Source organism: Xiphophorus hellerii, chromosome 17 (assembly GCF_003331165.1).
Source record: "Xiphophorus hellerii strain 12219 chromosome 17, Xiphophorus_hellerii-4.1, whole genome shotgun sequence".
In the NCBI taxonomy this organism is placed as follows: Eukaryota; Metazoa; Chordata; class Actinopteri; order Cyprinodontiformes; family Poeciliidae; genus Xiphophorus; species Xiphophorus hellerii.
Genome location: NC_045688.1, coordinates 311675 through 329685, shown reverse-complemented (window position 1 = coordinate 329685; position 18011 = coordinate 311675). Strand labels below are relative to the sequence as shown.

Here is an 18011-nt window from a genome sequence, read left to right as displayed (position 1 = left end):
AGAGAATAAAAACTTTATTAGCATCAGAGGAAGCTCAGATCCATGAACAGAACCGGAACCGCAGGTGGGCCGAACAGAACCGCACAGCAGCAGAATCATCTGTAGGAAAATAAAACGGAACCAAAAGGTCCAATCCGACCAGAACCAGACGTGTCACATGTCCGCTGGTCGCTCAGTTATTTGGACCTGGAGCAGCTGCTGGTTCTGGAAGCTGGAGACCTTCAGAACCGGGCCGGTCCAAATCACTGAGTTCTAAGTCCATGCTGGACGGAACCAGGAACCAGGAGAACCCGGCTGAGAGTTCTGATGAGCATCCGGTCGGGTTTGATGGAACCTTTAATGATATGACAGCGGTTCTGGAACTCTGGGTCGGGTTCCGGGTCGGAGTTAAAGATTCATTCCCAGCAGATGGAAAATCTGACTCCACCAGAATTCCTTTACTGGATTTGGTTCTGCAGCGACCCAGATCGGTCCGATGTTCCTCCAGGTTAAATCTGGCAGCTGCCTGCTCAATGCCTGGAAAACCTGGAAAAGTCTGGATGGAAAATCTGGGAAAAGTTTCTATTGGATGTGGGAATCTTGTAGGGAATGTGAAACTTCCCATCAGGGGAATTTTTACCAAATTAAGTTTCTGGGAATATTTTGAGTTTCTCAGATTATTTGGGGATTTTTCTGCATCCTCCTCGTCAAACCAGAAGTTTTTCCGGATACGGTTCCCTTCCCAGTCAGTTGGACTTCCATGTTCATCCCGGAACATCAATGAAGCGAACGCCGACCCGGCAGAACCCGGCGGTGCTGACCCGGAGGAGACAGGCGAGTCTCACCTGCTCCCGGGACATAGGCGGCTCAGCAGGATCTCGGAGTACACCTGGTTGACCGCTCCGCGAACCCGAAAGGTCGGAGCCTTCGACCCGACTTCCTGTTCCACATCCAGCACGGAATGCCTGCCGGTTCTGGTTCCGGGCTTTTTCCTGGTGGACGCCTCGCCGTCTACTGGGTCGGAGGATCGGAGCTTCTCCACCTGGAAGGAGAGGAGACGGGATCAGCTGGAAAACTGGAATGTTCTGAACGGCAGGAAGCTGCAGCACTTTGTCAGGATCTTTGAGCCAAATCAGGAAAGATGGAACTGATTCTCTGAACCAGTTCCTTTGTTTTAGAAACGGATCGTTGGAACTTCCTCTGAAAAAAAGAATCTGTTGTTTCAGGAAGCAGAAACTTTGTTGTGGACCTGGATCTTTTCTGGAGGAGCCGAAGCGGTTCCCAGGATCTGGACCGTCAGGAGACGAGGAACCTGAACAGCGGTGCTGCTAACAGGAAGGGTTTTGGGTGGTAGAAGTCGAGGAACAGGAAGGCGTCTCTGCAGGTTCCTGGAACCGTTCGACCCGGTTCTGAACCCGAATCCCCGGATGGCGGCGTTGCTTTACCTCATGGAAGTGGCAGGCGCAGCGGCCCTGCAGGAACTCTTTGTATCGACCCACGGTGACGCTGAAGGTGTCCACGGCCTCGAAGCGCAGCCGCCTGGCCGTGGAGATCAGCTCGGCGTTGTCTCTGAACAGACCTCGTATCTCCGTCTGCAGGGAAACGCCGTCAGAGATGTGCGCTGCGGCGGGACCTTTCCCTCCGCAGGGAACCTACCAGGCTCAGAGAGCGGATGCCGTCTACAGGGAGATGGAAGCCCATCCCCAGAGACTTCACCACCACCAGGACTTGGCTCAGAGACTCCCTGATGGGGACAGAGGAGTTCCTCAGGGGCCGCTGTCAGGGCCTCTGCATTCTGAGAACACCTGTGGTGTCGGTGTGCGTTTACCTGTCCAACACGTCCTGCACCGTCCTCAGGTGGTCGCTGTTGAGCCACTGGACTCCGCCCACCACCAGCACCGTCTGCTCGGAGTTCTCCAGCGGCCGAGACCTTCGCAGAAACAGAGGCTCAGCCGAGGAACGCGGCGCTTCCTGCGTTGGGCCGCGGCCTACTTCCTGTCACCTGTTGATGAGCTGCAGCAGGGCCTGCCTGAAGGTGGGCCTCTGGCTGCCCTCCAGCCAGAAGCGGGGGTAGTAGGAGTAGCTGACCTGCGTGCGGCGCCGGTTCAGGTTGCGGTACAGCAGCGTGTGGTGAGCTCTGCCCCAGGCCTGCAGGCTGCCGTTGACCCGCTCCATCAGGAAGAACATCATCCCGCGGTTGGTGGAGTCCCCGATGAACATGACCTAGCAGAGACCGGCCAATCAGCTGGCGGCGCCGACGGTGCGCGGTGCCCGGTCACGTGACCTCACCTTCCTGTCCGCCATGCAGTCCTGTAGCAGGGGGCGCCGCACCGGCGGGTGGTAGCAGCCGTCTGGCTGCCAGACGACCTCCCTCCAATCACAGGTCCTGTTGTCGGAGCAGCTGAGGCAGGGGACGACCCAGCGACCTGACGGACAGGTGAGAGACGGACCCAGGTGAGCCGCCGGTACCGAGGGGGTCCGACCGGGTCCGGGTAAAGAACCGGGACGGGTAAGACCTTTCAGATGGTAGGAAACTCTTCTTCCTGACTGTAGAGTTAGTCTAACGTTTGCTATGGAGACCAGGAGAGACCTGGTTCTCTAGCGTGTAGCATTGTGTTCTCTGGTCTTTCCCATGTTGAGGAGCGACCCGGGTTCTGATGGGAGACGCTACCTGGGACGTGTCCGGAGCCGCAGGGCCGGACGGGACTCTGGGGCGGGAGGTGAGGCTGGAGACCACAGGACCGACCCGGTTGGACCCGCATGCCGCAGTCCTGCAACAGGGAGAGCAGTAAGGGGAGCCCTTCACGCTGCATACATTACCCAGCATGCATTGGGTTGGCTTCTGCAGCGTCTCAGCATCAAAGCTTTCATCCAGCCCAGAGGTCAGAGGTCAGATAAACCTCCCCGTCTGCTGCCGGCTTTACAGACGCGGCTCTTCTTCTTCTTCCTCTGCCGCCGCAGTTCTTCGTGGCGGCGCCACATTCAACACGCCGGCGCTGCAGCTCGCAACAAAGTGTGACAAGAAAACTTAACAGGGATTTTCTTGTTCGTACCTGAGCTCAGAGTAAACGCTCGAACCGGGCCGGGCCTGTCATCCCAGTCATAGGTTCTGGTTCCACCGGCTGAAGCTTCCCGGCTCATTAAAGAAACGGCTGCAGCATCACGAGCCACACAACCAGAATCAATACGGTTCAGTCTGAACCCAAAATGTTCCAGAGATTTTGAAACAAAACAAACCAAAAAACTGAAACATGCATCTTTAAATGAAACAGGAATTTATTCCTCACAGGAGGAATTTCTACATAAAAAAAGAAGAAAAAACTCAAAATATTTGAATAAAGTTGCTTAAAATTCAGACATTTTCCCAACAAACACTCGGGAGTTCAGGAATGTTCTTGGATTTGATCCAAATCTGACTCACTGAAACAGAGGAAAACAGGAATGACAATCAGAAGGAAAATGTTCTGATGAGGACTGGAATTCCAGGTCAGATTCCAGACATGGAGGAATATTTCCTGAATCCTGGAGGAGAGCTGGAGGAGTTCATCCACTCTGAGGCTGGAATCCTTCCTCATGTCCACTTCCTGTCTGCGCCGCTCTGCAGACACCTCACGTCTAAAGCGGCGTACGCAGGAATAATGTATCGGCGCCATATTTTACACACAAGTCGGCATGTATAAAAAAGAACGTGGCGTGAAAATGGGGGTTAATATACGCTAACCTTTGACCTGCAGTGAAAATGAGCAGCAGCCACACAAACTTTATCTGTGGACAATAATAAACTACAAAGAGTCAAAACTCAGTAAATCCACTGAAATCTGATCCAGTTATTTAGACCAGGAAGCATCAAACCCCATGATTTTATGATTTTAATATTTTAGTGTTTAAACCATGAAACTGAACCACATTTATCCTCAGACAATAAGCTAACACACACACACACACACACACAGAATAAAGAAAATAGAAATAAAGGATGTGAAAACCTCAATGTAAATAATCATGTTGCTCAGTTTGTGTCTCATAAAGATGAAACTCATCGTCTGAATGCATCTATTTATTCTCACTAGAGAGAAACCAGGGCTGATCAAACAGTTTGATTATTGAAGGTGATCAGGTGTGGAGACAATCCCAGGTATATCAGTAGCTGCATCAAGGTGAGCCGCTACCTGAGGAGCTTTGGCTCTGATGGAGAACATGGAGCTATTGATCAGAGATCAGATTGATCTGCTGGTTTCTGAGCGTTTAGATTCATCCAGACTGATCATCCTGGAGCTCTGAGCAGAACTTAAAGCAGGTACCGGTACCGGTCCAGCTGCAGCCGTCCTCCAGTGGAGCCAGAAATCATCTGGACTCTGTAAATGTAACTTCTGCTCCTGATTCCTGGATTCAGAAGACACATTGAAATCCCGGCTGAACGCTCTTTATACTAATTTCCATGAATATGTATTTCTGGAGGCGACAGGCGGAGCAGCAGCTGCTCTGCTTCTTGTAAATCAGGATGACTAGAGGAAAGGTGAGCAGGTCCGATCGGAGCTCGGCTTCATACATCTGGAGCTTTTTGTGCGCCGCACTTTTCTAAATTTGTCCTGCGCCAAGTTTTAGTGGGAAAACTGCAAACCTTTAGTGCATGAGGCCCCTGGTCACTTCAGCAAAACGACGATCCTCATTAGGAAAAACATTTCCAGATTTAACCTGGAACTCCAGCTGCTGGATTATGGAAATATATCAGGGAAAACCTGCAATTATTCCAGGTTTATTGCTGACAGGAATAAAACCAGATCCAGGCTTCTGTGTTTCTGGAAGGACTGGGAACAGGAAGGACTGATCACCATTCATCCACCTTTTTTAGGAAACTTCTGTCCATCTTTTGCAGTTTCAGAAACTGGAAGCTTTTCTGTTTCTCAGAACATCTTATAGCAACCGGCCTGGAAAACGGCCTGGAAAACTTAGTTCCCTTCAACTTCAACTCCAGAGCCTCAGCAGGACGGCCCAGACTTCCCTCCAACTCCTCCAGGGAATCCCGGCCCAGAAACCTGGTTCCTCCACTCAAATGTAAAATGTTATTTTATTCAATTCTAATTAAAGAAGGAATTAAACTTTTTCTTCTGGATTTTTAATATTGTTTAAAATAATTTGTGCTTCTGGTTGGAACTGAAAGTTTCCTTTGGGAACTGAAGCTCTTTAGGTTTTAGGTGTTTTGGGAACTTTGTTGGGAACGGGATGTTGCTGGGGAACCGAGGAACAGGAAGTTCTGTGTTGGGAAGAGGAAACTCTAGAACCATGTAGAATCTGTGGGTCTGGGAAGTGAAAGGTCCGGTTTGTGCAGCGCTGCGGTTCTGGTCTTCCTGATCCAGGAAGCTGAAGGACAAAGTTTTCAAATGGGCCAAATGTTTGACTTTGTGCTGGAAGCGTTTCTGTTCTGTCGGACTCGATCCGTCCAGGCCGGACAGAAACACTCACCGTCCGGCGCCGTGATCAAAGCTCCGGACCCGGATCCGCTTGCAGGCCCGTGTAATCCGGATCGGCTCTCATCGGATCATCGCTCTGTTATTCTGGGAATCAGCGAGGGGGGTGGCAGCGGGTCGGGACGTCACAGCTCAGCAGAGCGAAAGGAACCGGGTCCGGTTGGGTCCGGCCGAGTCCAGCCGGGTCCGGCCGCACCGCTCGGATCCGTTCTCTGCCTTCGGACAGAGGCTCAGAGTCGTGTTTGGACCGGGTCGCAGCGTTCGGCGCTGGTTCTGTTTCCTCTCTGTTGCGAATCTGGAAAGAAATTCCTGCCGGGTCCGAAGGCCTCAGATGGTTCTGGTCAGCAAAAACGGTTCTGGCAGACGGAACCACGGAGATTGGAAAAGAAGAAAATGTGAAAACACATAACAGAACCAGAACCCGGGCCGCCCTGTAGAACAGAACCAGAACCAGAACCCGGGCCGCCCTATAGAACAGAACTCAGTCATCAGCTGTGATGATGCATCAAGGAGATTTTGGACCTCAGTTCTGACCCAGAAGCTGACAGATCTCCACCGGGTCGGTGTCTTTGTGAAAGAGGTTCTACAGAACTGACCTGACAGAACCTCCAGAACCGGGCCTGAAGGATCCTCAATGACCCGCTGGAGAAGAGGTTCTGGAAGATGACCCTGTCTGTTTGGATCAGAACCCGACGTTCCCAGGAGAACCCGGTTCTGATCCGGTTCCAGAACTTGTTCGGTTCCGGTGCCAGTTCTGTTCTCCAGAACTTTAAACTGGATTTCTTAAAACGGGCAGCGGTTCTGATCGGACCCACTGTGGCTGGTTCTGGTCCAGTTTCAGTCATTCTCATTTCTTTTTTTTACCCCTCCAGGGGTCTTTTGTGGCTCTAGTGCCCCTTATATGACAGCAGGCTGACAGGAAACGGGGAAGGAGAGGGGAAGACATGCGGCAAATGTCGTCGGGTCCGGGAATTGAACCCGCGACGGCAGCGTCGAGGACTCAAGGCCTCCAAATACAGGTTGCGCTAACCGCTACGCCACCACGGCACGCCCCGTCATTCTCATTTCTGAACACAATCAGGAACAAAGCTGCTCTGGACCGACCCGGTTCTAGTTCTGGTTCTGGTCCGACTCGTTTCAAACTCTTTATTTTGAGTCTGTTTCCAGGATGGAGCTGTGGCGCCCCCCGCTGGCCGAACCGAGCGGCCGCAGCTCTGGATAGGAAGCAGGAGGTGGACCGAGGGGGTCAGAGGTCACCGTGGGGTCGGGACCCAGAACAGAAGTTTCTCCTTCAGTTTTCTGGATTATTCTGAGCTTCTGGTTCTGGATGATCCGTGTTTCCATGGAAAGTTTTTTTATGACGGGAATAAAATCAGCATTAAGAAGTTATTTTTATTTTCTCCTGGATTTGATCTAAACAGAAAAATTTGGTCAGATTTGAGTTTTTTTGCAGTGAACTTTTTATCGGTTCTGATAAAGGTGTTATGATCAGTCGGCACCGATCATAATCAGCCGATTTCCGTGAAAAGTGTATGATCGCCAAATCCGATCACCTGCATCTCCTTCTCAGTCTGCAGCTGCTCTCCTCCTGCCTTCTCGCTGCGCAGCATCAAGTCCTGCAGTGAGGAACTTTAACGCTCTGAGTGAACCGGGACGTTTGCGTGTTGCGACAGGAAATGACCTCGGGGGCGAAACACAACCAAGCTAATATGATATTTATAAACCAAACACTTGATTGATTTGGCTGCATGGAGCCTCAACGCAGGAACCAAAGACGTCCGGATCCAGACAGCAGGTAGAGCAGCGCAGCTTCCAACACGGTCAGAAAGATGAACAATAATTCAGGTCCTGAGCTGCGGAGCGAGACGCCGGTTCTGCTCCCGCTGTTGGACCGCCGCTACTGGAGGTGACATTTCAGACGGAACCGCAGAACCTCCAGACTGAACTGTCACGGCGAGCAGCAGCTGAGAGCTGAAGCTGATTTTAGTTATGTGGTTAAATATGTCTGTTATGTCTAAATTAGGTGAATTTATTGCCAGATAATTTAGTATCATTTATACGAAAAGCGAAAAATTGGCCAGAGATCGGCCTCATGGATGATCAGAATCAGAACCTGATGGGAGCGACCCGGTTTCTGATTTTGGAACATTAAACATTCAACTCATCTGACCCGAGTCAGCGGTTCTGTGACCCCCGACCCCTGGCCCACCTGCAGGAAGCTGCAGGTCACATGGTCTCCGAACGCCGGCAGGCTGGGCCGACTCTCGCGGTAAATGTGGACGGTGTAGATCGTCATGACGACGGGACGAGGCTCCGCCCCGTCCATCACCAGGACGCTGATCTGGCTGGTTCCCATGCCGACCGGGAAGTTGGCCGTCCTGAGGAGGAGAACGGGTCAGAACTGTGAGGTCAGAGGTCAGGGGTCAGAGGGCGGGGCTAACCTGGGTCCTCGGTGGTCGTCCAGTCGGACGACGCAGGCGGCGCTGATCGGTTCCGGTCGGATCCGAACCATCACCGTGTCAAAGGGAACCTCGGCCCGGTACTCCTTCAGGGCGGGGCTAAAGGGCGGAGTCAGGCTGAGGGGCGGCTCCGAGTAGATCTGCCTCAGGCGGGGGTCCGAACACGACCCTGGGGGCAGAACGCCGGCCAATCAGAGGGCAGTTTGGAGGATCCAGATTTCTGATTGAAAACACAACCAGATACCGGTAGTTGGGCCGGTTCTGGTCCGGTCCGGTCGCTGCGCTCCAGATGTTTCTCACCTCCAGGTGACCCGGACACCGGCTGCTGATTGGTCGGTGGGTTGGCCTCTCTGAGGAGAACAGGGGAGTCATGTGACTGAAGAGAAAGCAGCTGATTGGCTGGAAGCTTCGGCTGCTCACCTGCTGCTCTGCAGGTGGTGGTGCCGACTGATCCTGAGGAGGAGGAGGAGCAGGCTGGGGGGGGCCGACGAAGATGAGGAAGACAAGGAGGAAGAGGAGGGATGAAGCTGCAGAGAGACACTGATTCAGATCAGCTCCATGACACAACCAGAACCATCAGAACCACCAGAACCAGGTGTACCAGGTGGAAGGGTGACGGCGTCTGCAGCTGCAGGTGGAAGCGCAGCAGGAACAGGAAGTGGTCGTGGTTCATACAGCTGCTGTGTGTCCCTCTGCAGCCACCGTACTGAAAACAGAGGATCCAGTTAAAACCCTCAGCAATAAACAGACCAAACTATGCCTTGGTCTATTTTATTTAGTTTGATTCACTTAGTTCTACTTAGTTTGTTTTTACTTAGTTTTATTTAGTTTGTTTTACTTTGTTTTTATTTAGTTTGTTTTATTTAGTCTGTTTTTTAAGTCTGTTTTATTTAGTTTGTTTTACATAGATGAATTTGACTTAGTTTGTTTTTACTTAGGTTGTTATATTTTAGTTTGTTTCACTTAGTTTGTTTTATTTAGTTTGTTTTTATTTAGTTGGTTTTATTTAGTTTGTTTTATTTAGTCTGTTTTATTTTGTTTTACTTTGTTTTTATTTTGTTGGTTTTATTTAGTCTCTTTTTGAAGTCTGTTTTATTTTGTTTGTTTTACATAGATTATTTTACTTAGTTTGTTTTTACTTAGGTTGTTTTACTTTAGTTTGTTTTTATTTAGTTGGTTTTTATTTAGTTGGTTTTATTTAGTTGGTTTTTATTTAGTTGGTTTTATTTAGTTTGTTTTATTTAGTCTGTTTTTATTTAGTCTGTTTTATTTTGGTTTTATTTAGATTCTTTTATTCAGTCTGTTTTATTTAGTTTGATTCACTTAGTTCCACTTAGTTTGTTTTTACTTAGTTTTATTTAGTTTGTTTTACTTTGTTTTTATTTAGTTTGTTTTATTTAGTTTTATATAGTCTGTTTTTATTTAGTTTGTTTTATGTAGTTGGTTTTATTTAGATTCTTTTATTCAGTCTGTTTTATTTAATTTGTTTTACTTTAGTTTGTTTTTATTTAGTTGGTTTTATTTAGTCTGTTTTGCTGCAGCAGTTTAAAGCTGATCTGATTCTTTAAGCTGAACTTCAGAGTAAGGTCAGTGAGTTACCATGGCAACAGAAAGCCCAGAGGATCACTATGTTTACATTTTTGTAAACAGATTTTACTTTAAAAGTCGTTTTTTTATTTCATTTATTTTATTCCTGGATTGTTATCAGGGACCGCAAACGGCCCCCGGGCCTCACTTTGAACACCTTCCTGCTTCCCGTTGCTACGGCAACACAAACTCACCTGCTGCCTGAGGGTTCCTAAGGACAGGTTGGTCTGCAGGTGTGCTGGCGGCGGCAGCAGCAGGCGCAGGCTGTCCTCCAGGACCCGGTCTCTGGTGATCTGTCCTCTGAAGGCGTCCTCACCCTGAGACGGGACGCTGAGTCCCGGGTCCACCTGGACAGACAGAGACACACCCTGCTGGACATGCAGTGTAACAGAACCGGTCCTGAGCCGGTACCACCTGGAAGAACTTTGAGACCCGCGGGTCAGAACCGGCGTGGCCAGCAGGGGGCGCCAGAGCTCACCTGGACCACAGCTGGAGAGGCGGTGCCGCTGAACATCAGAGTGAAGGTGAGCAGCTGGAAGCACAGCAGGCAGCTGGACAGAACCAGAACCGGAACCAGGAGTCAGAACCGGACGGATCCGCAGAGACGAACCTGGGCAGAACCAGGCCTCACCTGCCGCCCGCTGCCGGCTCCTGATTGGTCGACGCCGCCCGCAGCACCGCCACCACCACCCTTTGGACCTGGACCCGGGCCAGCCGGGCCGAGGCCGGGCCGAACCGCTGCAGCAGGAAGGTTCTGATCTGGAGGGCAGGAGGTCAAAAGGTCAGGAGGTTCTACCGACCCGGATCCTCCCAGAGGTTCTGGTTCCTTACCTGGGTCTGCTGGCCCGGGTCGTTCTCGCTGGTCTTCACCACGATGACGTCATGCAGGAAGGATGTCAGAGGGGTCACAGAGGTCACCAGGACAAAGACATTCACCATGGCAACCAGACCAGGAGAGGGGGCGTGGCCGGGTCTGTCCCGGAAACAGGAAACGGAAAGTTTCACCGTCCAATCGGAAAACATGGAGCTTCCAGGTCCGATCAGACCCAGATCACCTGACGGCCCCATGCTCACCTGTACTGAGGAAAGAGAGGCTTCTGATTGGACGACCCACAGGACACAGGCCTCATGGGATGATCAGCTTCTACAGAAAGGTCAAAGGTCAAATACTGCGCTGAAGTTGACCTCTGCTTGACCTGGAACAGACCCACCTGTCAGCTGCAGGTAGAAGCGACAGCGACCTTCACCTGCATCTGAAAACGCCTCCATCAGCTCAGGTAGCAGGTTCACCTGTACACACACACACACACACTGGTCAGCTGTGATGTCATCCAGCAGGACTCAGCCTGGACAGGTGAGTCTCACCATCTGATGCTGCAGGTGTGAGTATCTGATCCTCCTCAAGCAGCTCGGTTCTGAAGAACTGAGACACAGCAGGAGGCTCCACCCACCCACACCTGGGACAGGTAGAGGGGAAGAGTCAGAGGGGAGGAGTCAGGACAGGTAGAGGGTTCCCACAGGGTTCTGTGTTGGTGAAATTCCTCTGTAATCCAGATTGTTCTAGTAGATTACAGGACGTTAAATCCTGGATGACAGAAGTTTTTGCTTTTGGATCAGAACCTCTGAACAGAACTTGATCAGTCGATTATTGATCTGGATCAAATGATTCTCCAGTGATGAAGCTTTTAACCAGGATGTCATTTAATCCTACAGGAACGATAAACATCCATCTTCTCCAACTTGCAGTCCGTTCCGGTTCTGTTGGAGTTTTTCCTCTCCACTGTCGCTACATACATGCTGAGTTTGAGGGATTGCTGCAAAGTCAATGGCAGCGCCCCCTGCTGGTCAGGAGGAGTGATGCTGCAGGTCAGACAGAAATTTGAATCCAATTAGAACAACTAATCCAACTGGGAGGAACTGGGATGAACGGATGATGAAACTGGGATGATTCGTTGTGAATTGGAGCCAGAGAAATAAACTGAACTGGACTCCAGGCCCAGATCTGGACTCTCTGCAGAACCTCAGCAGCAGAAAGTCCTCTGCCTGATTGTTTCCAGCTGCTGGACAGGAAGTCACATGACAGGAAGTCTCCACCCTGTGTGTGTGTGGGGGTGTGTGTGGGTGTGTGTTCACCGCTCTGCGTCCTCAGGAAGCTGCTGGTCTCAGCGAATCGGGTCAAATGGACCTGATATCCCATCTGCTGCAGAACCTGCTGGTGCAGCACGACCTCAGGGTCCGACGGGCCGTGGCGACCCATCAGAACCACGGCCTGGCGCCGGCGCTGAGATGACCGGGCCTGAGGAAATATACAGATCGGTTGAAGGTCCAGAACCTGAAACTGGTCTGGTTCTGATCCAGTTCTTCAACAGCCTGAAATCTGCTATAAATAATCAGCATCAGCTGTTTATCATCGACTGGGCCCACATGACTCCAGAACCAGAACTAGGGTTAGTCTGGGTGGTTCTAACAAACTGAGTTTGTTCTCAGATGAACTGGCTCCAGTCGGTTCTGATTCTGGTTCAGCTCAGAGGACTGGACCCTCCAGTTTATTTAGCCCACTAGCCAAACATTAGCTAAACATTATTTAAACGTTTATAACGAAGTTAAACTTTTAGCCTCACAGTTTCAAACATTCAGGTTGAAACTGTGACATCCAAAGTGAAATATGAGATTTCAGGATAAATAATCCCACTGTTGCTGTTCGGCCCGGTTCTGGTCCGGTCCGGACAGGAAGCCGCTGGAGCCGGACCTCCCGCTCCGTAGCGGCTTCAGGAGCAGACGAACCCGGGCCGAAGTTCTGACAGCCCTCCAGAACCAGGAACTCCTCCCTCAGGAATATTTTTATCCAGGGTCAAATACCAAGTGGACCCAGCAGAACCTGCGGTCCGGGTTGGCCCGCCCCGCTGCCGCTCATCCCGTTGGAGGATTCGGGTCCTAAAAATATTCCAGGCCGGAAGGAATGCGGTCTCTTCCCGGAGCTTTCTGATCATGTGATCAATAACTGATTAAATGATTTGAACAGGAAGAATCTGTCCTTTTTTCTCCGATTATAACTTTATAGGTTTTAAGAAATCAATTCTGATTTGGACTACTGCCGGTATCTTTTGTTGCGTTAATATTTTATTTACTCGGTATTCTGATGTTTCTCCAGAGCCGACCTGTGGGAGCACATCTGCGCAGGCGCAGTTCAGGTGAGTCTCACCTGCGTCTCCTCCTGCAGGGCGTCCAGAGCCGAGATCAGTCTCCTAGTCTCCATCTCCTCCGACTCGCTCCGGTTCTGGTTCCGGTTCCGGTCCACCTTCAGGGTCTGGTAGCAGAGGTAAAGCAGCGCGAGCAGCAGAACCAGCGGGGCCGCGCACGCGCGCCGCCGCAGCAGCATCCTGAGGAAGAGGAGGCGAAGCATGAGGAGCGGCTTCACTTCCTCACCTCCACCTGGCGAGGAAGAGCAGCAGCTTCATCCAGGAGGTCCGGGTCTCCGCTCGCTGGGTCCGGGCTGGAGCCGCCGCAGTCTGGGGAAAACAAGCTGGAGCTTCACCATCTGGTTCCAGTTAGTCCAGCAGGAGGAGGAGGAGCAGCTCGGGTTTCACTCTTCCTCTGAACTTTCTAACAACAGCAGCAGATTCAGGAGGTCCGCACCTCCTCTTCCTCCCGAAGGAGTTATTTCTGGAACACAAGCGGCTGGTTAAAGAGACAAGCGGACTTTTGGTTCTGGTTCTTGTGACCTAAAGACCAGAACCAGAACCGGACAAAGTCCGGTTGGTTCCGTTATTCTAGAAATATTTACATTTATTGATCCTGGTCAAATGTTTTATTTCTGGCTTTAAATTTCAAAAGGTTTTATTTAAACTCAGTTTCCTCCTGATGTCGTTCAAACTTTTCACATTAAGGCACCGTCCGCACGGGGGCGCTGTCTCCCCGCTAACAGGTTCCACCGTCACAGCATCAAACACCAGAAGAAGCAGCCGATAGAAAACATCCTCAGTTTATTTACCACACACACACACACTACATTCAGAAACTGTCCATTTGAACCACAGAGGTCTCCATAGTTGTAGTCCAGTAGAGTTTGTAGTTCTTTTAGTTGCAGTGAGGGAGCAAAGTCTGATGGGAAACAGTCCAAACTGCAGAGAAAGAGAAATCGGATCAGAACCAGAGGAGAGGCAGAACCCTGGCCACTGATGATGTCACAGCTCCTGACCTGTGATTGGTCTATTTGTGGCGGCTGCCCCTCCTCTTCATGGCGGCCGTGCACTGGGGGCAGAACCACTTCCCTTTGGGTGCCTCGGTCAGGCCCACGCAGCCGTAGTGGAACCACTCAATGGGGCACTGGAGACAGAACCGGGTGAGGACTGGGTCAGAACCAGCCAGGCAACTGGGTCAAAAAGCTGAACATCTGGATACTCACATCTGTGTTGTCACAGCCGACCATCTCTCCATAGGAAACCTGCAGCAGACGGATCCAGTTAGACCAGAGCAGAACCAGAGCAGAACCAGAACGTGCGGGCCGCCAGCCTACCTGGTTGCAGATGCAGTAGCGCGGCTCATTGGGGTCGTAGGTCCAGTCCACCTGGCTGTTGGCGTCGGCTTCCGGCAGAACCGCGGCCTGCTGGGAAAGCTCCTGGGCCAGCGCCGACGAAGACGAGCAGGAAGACAGCGAGGAAGAGGAGGACGACGAAGACGATTGGTGGTTGGAAGACTTGATGGAGCTCCTGGAACCAGAACAGGCGACCCGATTAGACCCGGTCAGACCCGGTCAGACTCGTCCTGGTGTGGCCGGGGCCTTACTTGGACTTGCGTCCGCGGGAGTCGGAGGCGGCGCTGGGGGTCAGGTTCTGGGTCAAGGTGGAGGCCAGCGCCGATGAAGAGTAGCCCGAGTTCTCCCGGGTCAAAGAGAACTCCCGACCCAGCTGGAAGTCGTTGTTCTTGATCGCCTCGTAGCTCGCCTTCAGGCTGGAGGTCCGTCGGCCCTCTTTCATCTGGGAACCAGAACCAGTCAGAACCAATTCAACACTCGACTTTACTGAGTTTAATGTCAGAAAAGGCTTTCAGTTTAAACTTGAAGGCCTGATGCTTTTTAAGGCTCCAGTTTGTAGCTTTTATAAAAATGTTTTTCCATATAATTGTTCAAACTGTCAATGAACTCACTGACCTCCCAATGCTAACTGCTAACAGGTTTCCTCTGTGGATCATCAGCCTGATGGGCTGCCAGACTCCTCTTACCCCCACCAGGCTAAGTGTCGTCTGTTTATGTTTAACAGCTAACGGCGATTGCTCAGACGGGTTAAGCTAGGTGTATAGTTAAAGTACTGGTCTCGGTGCAGGTTGTGCTAGCCTGTAGCATCGTTGACCTGATTGCTCTGTGACAGTCCAACCTGCACCGCCATTAAATATGGAAGCCTTATGGCAAGCTGTTGGCATCAATAATGCGAGGCGTGTTGTTGAGTGTCTGATTGGGGATCAGGTAAAAACAACATGCATCATCATCAGTGCTGATCGTTTCTGGTCTTTTCTCCAGATGCCGACCGCTGGTCACCTGAGCCGTGGCTTGGACGGCCTGGGCCGCCGCCATGGTGATGGCGCCGGCTCCGGCGCCGGGCCCGGCAGGCAGCGAGGTCAGGCTGTAGGACGCCAGCGGCTGGGACGGGTTCACGCTGTAGACGCTGTTGGTGGACGAGGACGTGCTGTTGGCACGGCAACCTGCAGGTGACAGGGACAGTCAGGACAGGGGCAGGTTCCAAGGTCCGGTTGGGTACGGGTCCAGTCCAGGTGAGCAGAACCTACCTGGAGTGTTCTCCTTGGAGGCGTCCGACGTGAGTGTGGACAGCAGAGCTTCGGACTTGAACTTCTTCTCTGGAACGTGTTCGGTGGTGTGGTGTGTCGGGGCGCTGTACTTCCTCTCTGGAACAGAACAGAACCGGTCAGAACCGGAACCAGAGCCGGCCTGCAGGTGGGCGGCTGGACTCACTCTCTGAGCTGCTGTGGGAGTGGACGTGGTGGTTGTTGACGGGCTGAGACGGGCTGTCCATCTCCAGAGACCCTGAGGACAAAAGCAGAACAAGTCAGCCGACCCGGACCGCCAGAACCCAGACCACCAGAACGGGTCGGACCGGGACACTCACGCCTCTCCAGGATCTCGGTGATGCCAGCGTTGTCGGCCTCCAGCTCCATCTTAAACTTGGCCAGTTCCTGGTCCAGTTTCCGCAGGTGCCGGTCCACCTGAGGACAGAGACAGGAAGCTGAGAAGCTGAGCTGGACTGACAGAACTGGGCTAGGCGGTCAGAACCAGGCCCGATCACCATTACTGGAGATCAGCGGAACATCTCACCAGGTCATAAATCTGATTGGCCAGCTGCACCTTCTCATCAGCGTCCTCCAGAGCTTTGTAGTAATCCTGAAACAGAAGAACAGCAGACGTTCACCAGAACAGAACATCTGGAAGGTTCTGGGTCCAGCTGCTCCCACCTTCTTGATGATCTCCATCTGCTCCTCTCTCCACTCCGGCTTGTTCTTCTTGGCGTTGAGGAAGAACTCTGTGACCTTCTGCTCCAGCTGGTCCGTGGCGTCTGAAACGGGAAGAGAAGCTCTGAGGAGAACCAGGCAGAACCGGTTGATCCACTGGGGAGAACAGCATCCATCCCAACAGCAGAACATCTCGGAACCTGCAGCGTGTTGATCTGAACCAACCGCATTCGGGTTCTACGGGTTCTGCTCTGGCGGCAGCAGAACATCCGCTCAGGTTGTGACAGCGGGGAGCTGAGGTCCTGTCTGGGTTTCTTCCAGCTGCCTTTTCTCGTTTTAGAAAACTTGAGTGTGAGAAACACGTCATTTAAAGAGAGAGTACCTGTACTTTCAGTTTGCTTTAAAGCTAGATTATTAATTACAAAATTTATGGCAATACTTTTAAAAACTGGTCAAACTAGAATAAATTTGCCTCATTGTTATTCCTAATTTCCTCTTTAATTCTTCTGGTTTTTAATGTGATTTTAGGTAACAGAGCAATGCAGAGTGACTCCATTTAGCAAGAAAATCCAGTAGAACCCGTTAATCAATTTACTAAGAACAAAATAATCAATGAAAGAAATCCAGAAGACGGAAGCCATGGAGGAGACAAAGCTAGCAGAAGAAGGCTCTGCTACTTTTTAACCTACATCCAAACACTGAGAGGAGGAAAACCAACACCCCACATCACCCTGAACACACCTTCCCCATGGTCAAACAAGGTGGTGGCAGCATCATGCTGTGGTGGATACAAACACACACCACACTTTTCAGATTTTCTCTGTAGAAATGTTGAAAAGCGTGATATCTGTCAGAGTTCTGCACCATGTTGTGTTGTTTTATCACATAAAATCCCAGGAAAACAGACTGGAGTTTATGTTTAGTCAGAAATTTATGTAATAGATCACTGAAAAGGTTGACAGCTTTTAAAGACACTATCTTTGTCATTTTATTCTAACCGAGTTTTCAAGGAATAAATAAAAATGTTTATTTAGAGTATAAACCAGCTGCAGCAGTTCCTGGTGTGTGTCGGTCGGGGGCGCTGCTGGGTCTACAGAGCCTGTAGAAAATGCTAGTTTTAAAAGCTGAATCTTAGTATCAGCGCTAACTAAAACCTCCCTTGTTTTGACTCAAGTTCTCTCTGAGGGTTACACCGTGGCTCCGTGTGTGTGTGAGACGGTGTGTGTGTGTGTATGTGTGTGTTTGTGGACCGTACTCTGAACCTGCAGGTCCATCTCCCTCATTTCCGTAAACCTGTCGCGGAGGTCCATGGGAAGCTGCTCGATCACTGCGGGAGGAGAAAAACAGGACGTTAACGGTCCGACCGCCAAATGCGACCCATCTACCGCTTATTGAGCCCCAAAACCCCGCAGCCGCTCAGCCACAGCCCCGTACTCACTCTCCAGGTAGTCCTCCAGATACAACATCCTGCTGCTTTTAACCTTTTAGTCGTTTTTATCGACAAAATTCGTCTTTCAAGATGGCGCCTCCAGCCGTGGACTAGCTCAGAAAAAAGACCCTAAAAATAGAAGCAGGAACGCATGACGTCAATTGCCTCCCGTCATCTGATTGGTTTGAAAAAAAAAAAAGAATTTTGATTCGCGGGGTTTCGTGCTGTTGCATCATGGGAGCTGTAGTTTTCTCCATTTCATAATCTACCCAGAAGTCCAGATTTTGTCCCGTTGTTCGATGTATTTTAGATGGGGAATAAAATGTTTTTCATATTCCTGTTTCGATTCACAGCGACAGACTGAATCTGGTTCCTGAAAGCCTTAATGTTTCACAGTTTTTATTAACTTTACATGTTTCTTATTTTACTCTTAAAACTCAGCATGTTTACATACGGAATAACTATATTATTTCTATAGTATATTTTTATAATAGCCTGTAGTATATTTCATATTTGCTGTTATACCTATTGGATTGTTACTACAATTATTATCATTATCATAACAAATTAAAAATTAAATAAATACTGTATTGTTCCCAAAGAGAAATTAAATAAAAAAGCTAGGCCTAC

General features: G+C 50.5%; 2 protein-coding genes across 4 annotated transcripts; both read right to left on the bottom strand.

Annotated features, from left to right (window-relative positions):
• On the bottom strand, positions 1-13343 carry cped1 (cadherin-like and PC-esterase domain containing 1). Of its 3 annotated transcripts, none has more exons than XM_032588754.1 (21): positions 12696-13343; positions 11627-11789; positions 10859-10950; positions 10705-10783; positions 10568-10637; positions 10325-10466; positions 10125-10252; positions 9972-10044; positions 9688-9840; positions 8508-8612; positions 8327-8433; positions 8207-8256; positions 7889-8075; positions 7657-7825; positions 2651-2750; positions 2269-2405; positions 1982-2202; positions 1808-1909; positions 1636-1723; positions 1425-1571; positions 1-1021 (listed from the first exon to the last, which is right to left on the bottom strand). In XM_032588754.1, the coding sequence occupies exons 1-21, from the start codon at positions 12894-12896 to the stop codon at positions 821-823; spliced, it is 2715 nt and encodes a 904-aa protein (XP_032444645.1). In that variant the 5' UTR covers positions 12897-13343; the 3' UTR covers positions 1-820. The 3 variants fall into 3 exon arrangements, 2 of the variants coding, with proteins under 2 accessions (XP_032444645.1, XP_032444646.1); XM_032588755.1 differs by having other exon boundaries at positions 10568-10634; XR_004342533.1 differs by having other exon boundaries at positions 908-1021; positions 1229-1571.
• Positions 13344-13459: 116 nt separating this feature from the next.
• Positions 13460-17528, bottom strand: ing3 (inhibitor of growth family, member 3). Its single transcript, XM_032588757.1, has 13 exons — positions 17391-17528; positions 17208-17279; positions 15956-16056; positions 15819-15884; positions 15613-15709; positions 15459-15530; positions 15275-15391; positions 15027-15190; positions 14279-14469; positions 14010-14202; positions 13899-13937; positions 13692-13819; positions 13460-13614 (listed from the first exon to the last, which is right to left on the bottom strand). The coding sequence occupies exons 1-12, from the start codon at positions 17416-17418 to the stop codon at positions 13703-13705; spliced, it is 1257 nt and encodes a 418-aa protein (XP_032444648.1). The 5' UTR covers positions 17419-17528; the 3' UTR covers positions 13460-13614; positions 13692-13702.
• Between the last annotated feature and the right edge of the window lie 483 nt (positions 17529-18011).

Coding starts and splice junctions, on each gene's coding strand:
- ing3 (XM_032588757.1), bottom strand. CDS start 17,418: ATGTTGTATCTGGAGGACTACCTGGAGA. Junction 17,280..17,390: donor TCTGGAGGACTACCTGGAGA/GTGAGTACGGGG, acceptor CTCCTCCCGCAG/TGATCGAGCAGCTTCCCATG. Junction 15,191..15,274: donor CTCCAAGGAGAACACTCCAG/GTAGGTTCTGCT, acceptor TGTCACCTGCAG/GTTGCCGTGCCAACAGCACG.
- cped1 (XM_032588754.1), bottom strand. CDS start 12,896: ATGCTTCGCCTCCTCTTCCTCAGGATGCTGCTGCGGCGGCGCGCGTGC. Junction 10,951..11,626: donor CTTCCTGAGGACGCAGAGCG/GTGAACACACAC, acceptor TACCTGTCCCAG/GTGTGGGTGGGTGGAGCCTC. Junction 2,406..2,650: donor CGGCTCCGGACACGTCCCAG/GTAGCGTCTCCC, acceptor CCTGTCCGTCAG/GTCGCTGGGTCGTCCCCTGC.